The 3,552-nt window shown below is 53.6% G+C and overlaps 1 protein-coding gene across 1 annotated transcript in view; it reads left to right on the top strand.

Annotated features, from left to right (window-relative positions):
* Positions 1–3,552, top strand: part of ACACB (acetyl-CoA carboxylase beta) — a 111,092-nt gene that overhangs the window by 52,403 nt on the left and 55,137 nt on the right. Inside the window, exons 17-19 of the mRNA XM_010828668.1 lie at positions 386–531; positions 2,005–2,155; positions 3,446–3,552. The exon at positions 3,446–3,552 is cut by the window's right edge and continues 8 nt beyond it. Of these exons, the coding sequence (XP_010826970.1) occupies positions 386–531; positions 2,005–2,155; positions 3,446–3,552 (404 nt within the window). The remainder of the gene's footprint in view (positions 1–385; positions 532–2,004; positions 2,156–3,445) is intronic.

Below are 3,552 nucleotides of genomic sequence, written 5' to 3'. Positions count from 1 at the left end.
CTCCCAGGAACCACCCCTTTCCTAGCTTCCGGTGGTTGTGGACAGTCCTCGGTGTTCCTTGGCTTAGAGGTTATCACTCCAATTGCTGCCAGCGTCTGGCTTGGTACGGCCCCCTGTGAGTGCGTCTGTGTCTGTCTGTCTTCATCTTCCTACTGTGCCTGTCTGGGTCTCTTCTCGTCTTACAAGAATACCAGTCAGACTGGATTCAGGGCTCACCCTAATCCGGCGTGACCCCTCCTTAACTGACTACATCTGCAAAGACCCTGTTTCCGAGTAAGGTGACGTGCCGAGGTTCTGGGAAGGACGTGGACCTGGGGGGACACTGTTCAGCCCCTCACAGCATGCGAGCAGAACCACGGCTCAAGGGCAGAACCTGTCCCCACAGGTGGCCCGGCAGTCTCCAACCATGTTCGTGCTCATCATGAACGGCTCTCACATCGAGATCGACGCCCACCGGCTGAACGATGGGGGGCTACTGCTGTCCTGCAGCGGCAACAGCTACACCACCTACCTGAAGGAGGAGGTGGACAGGTGTGTGGCCGGGGACGCCCAGAGCCAGCTCCCCCACCCATCCACACGAGGTCCGTGTGCAGGCTCAGGCTCTTAGCCGAGGCACCTTCTCCAGGACCTTCTGGGGCTCTTGGGGAGGTTCACCTCGAGGGTGGAATCCCAGGCTGCAGGTTGGCATCCATGGAAGGTCCCTAGGCATCCCTTTTCTAGCAATGTGGATGGATTCAGGGCTGCCAGCTCCGCAGCCTGTGAGGTGCACTGAGTCCCCTCAGCTCCGGGTCTGAGCTGCAGCGTCCACACCCATCGGAGCAAGGCTGGGAGAAGATGCGGTTATCCAGTTAGGGTAATGGCTATTTATTTGAGCATCTGTTGGGTCGGCCAAAATGTTCGCTTGGGTTTTTCTGTAAGATGTTACCTACGAATAAACTTTCTGGCCAACTCAATACTTAGCCCAGGTGTCAGGCTAGGTGTCAGCAGAGACCCGTGGTCACGACTCACGGAGTCTTGTCAGGGAAGAGACGCATCGAACAAGCGGATGGCAGCAGGGAAGGTTGCTGTGGGTCAGGATGGGTGGAGCATGGGGTGACCCGGAAGCACTCGGTGTGGGGAGCCTCACGAGATGGAGACCCTGTTACTCTGGGGTGTCTGACCAACCCGAGCTCACACAATGAAACACAAACCCCTACTCTCACCCCCGAGCTGAACAGGCAGCAAAGACCCCAGGCCAAGAAGAGTAAAGTGGGGGAGGGATGGGGGGTGGGGTTTCCAGAGACCCCAGGCTTGAAAAAGCTCCACTTAGGGAATGCAGGTTCCTTTCCCAGTCCTCCATGGAAGAAGGCAGACAAGATACACCCCAAATCGGCATTGTGTTACCTTTTTTTAACCCATGTTCTCTCTACCAAGGATATTCAGGGTGATTATAGGCACCGCCCATGGGGCATGCTCTTCCTGGTTCTGTTACAGAAAGTGAAAGAGTTAGTCTGTCAGTCATATTTGACTCTGTGACCCTGGACCAGAGCTCCTCTGCCCATGGGGATTCTCCAGGGAAGAATACTGGAGTGGGTAGCTATTCCCTTCTTCAGGGGATCGTCCCAACCCAGGGATCGAACCCAGGTCTCCCGCACTTCAGGCAGATTCTTTACTGTCTGAGCCACCAGAGAAGCGGTTCTATTATAAGGAGAAGCCTTTCCCTGGGTCAGTGTGTATTGAATAATACCGATATTGCTGATTGCTTTCTCTGTGCCAGAGCCTGTTGGAATTATGTTAGGAAAAGGAGCTAGTTTTCTGCCAAGAAGGGGCCCCACCCCAGTTCACACCCAAAGTCTTTGGGGTAATTGTCAACACCATTTGGGAAGAGTGGAGTGAGTCATTCAAACCATCCCAGGGTGATGGTCCTGGCTGCTGTTAGGGAGGGAAGACACTGTCAGAAGCCTGACTCCGGCACCTTGGTAGATGGTACCCTCCAGTGTCCCCACCACCTCCTTCTCTCTCCAGTTACCGAATCACCATTGGCAACAAGACGTGCGTGTTTGAGAAGGAGAATGACCCCACAGTCCTGAGATCCCCTTCGGCTGGGAAGCTGGTGAAGTACACTGTGGCAGACGGGGAACACGTTGAGGCTGGGGGCAGCTACGCCGAGATAGAGGTGACTGCAGAGCTGGCCCCCAGGGTGGGGCTGCAGCCTGGCCGCCCTCGTACCCACTCCCCAAGGGAGGACCCTCTGGGCAGGCTGCTGCACTCAAGCCAACAGACCGCCCCTTTCTCCTGCGTTCTCTCATGCAGATCCCTCAAAGAGCCACTGCGTGGGGGGTTCAGCCCCAGTTCCCTGCCTTATTCCATAGGAAAAAAAAAATCTCAAAAAATGTGTACCTCCCCAGCTGATAAATGATAATGATGCTGACAATTAAAAAGTGGTAACCCAACACCTGCAAAGCACTTGCCACATGGCAGGCACCCTTCTAAGCATTTTCTCTGTCTTTAATTCCTTCTTTAATCTTCCTGGCAATCGTAAGTTGGACCCAAACAGAACCTCCATTTTGCACATGAAGACATGGGACCCAGGCAGCCTAAGAAACTCACTCAAGGTCACACAAAGCGAGGATTCCAACCTGCTCATTCTCTGCTGCCAAGGAAAAGAATGAATTTTGTAATGAAGATGCAGCAGTGGTGGGAGCCGACACCTGTTGGCCTCTTGCTGTGCGCCCTCTGGCTTAATCCTTATCAGTGCCCTATGAGACAAGCCTGTCATTCCCCCCCTCCCATTTTACAGTTAGGGAAACTGAGGCTCAGAGAGCGGACAGCATGTGCTAGAGATCACAGAGTGATGGGTGGGGTGCAGGGATTCCAGCCCAGGCCTGGCTGACCTGATTGACCAAGCTATGAACTTTTGAGCAAAGAGCAGGATGGTCCTGTCTGTCTGAAGCCCATACACGCTAACAACATTCATTGTGTCCACACGGCCAGACTCAGACCAGTTAAAGGGGCTGATGACTGGACTGGGAGCACATTCTTCATTCCCCAGAGGGTTTTCTCTCTGCCTTTAAGAAAAGGAGCCAGTCATAAAAAGTACCTCATTTTAGGAAGATATGTATCAATCACCCTACATCATATACATCATATGATTTAGCTGTGTTTCTAAGAGAAAGGCCTTCATTTGGAAATAAGGAGCAGTTTCCACAGCTGTAAAATGGGCACAGTGAACACCAGCCTCCCTGACTGGCTTTGCAGGTGGTAAAGATTTATGACCAGCGCCGTGCCTGGCACACGATAGATTGTGTAAATGCTGCTCCTCTCTCCCCAGTGCACTTGAACTCTGCCCACAGGGTCATTCTTTGTAAGTGACACAGTCCGTGCTCCAGAATTGCTAGTTTGGGGTGACCCAGGCCAGACCCGAGGGACCCCACCTAAGTAGAAATCACTTCTTTGTGCAAAACAGGTCATGAAGATGACCACGACCCTGAACGTGCAGGAAAGTGGCCGGGTGAAGTATGTCAGGCGCCCGGGGGCTGTGTTGGAAGCTGGCTGCGTGGTGGCCAGGCGGGG

This window comes from Bison bison, unplaced genomic scaffold (genome assembly GCF_000754665.1).
Source record: "Bison bison bison isolate TAMUID 2011002044 unplaced genomic scaffold, Bison_UMD1.0 scf7180017864495, whole genome shotgun sequence".
Lineage (NCBI taxonomy): Eukaryota > Metazoa > Chordata > Mammalia > Artiodactyla > Bovidae > Bison > Bison bison.
This window is presented reverse-complemented; position numbering and strand designations above follow the sequence as displayed.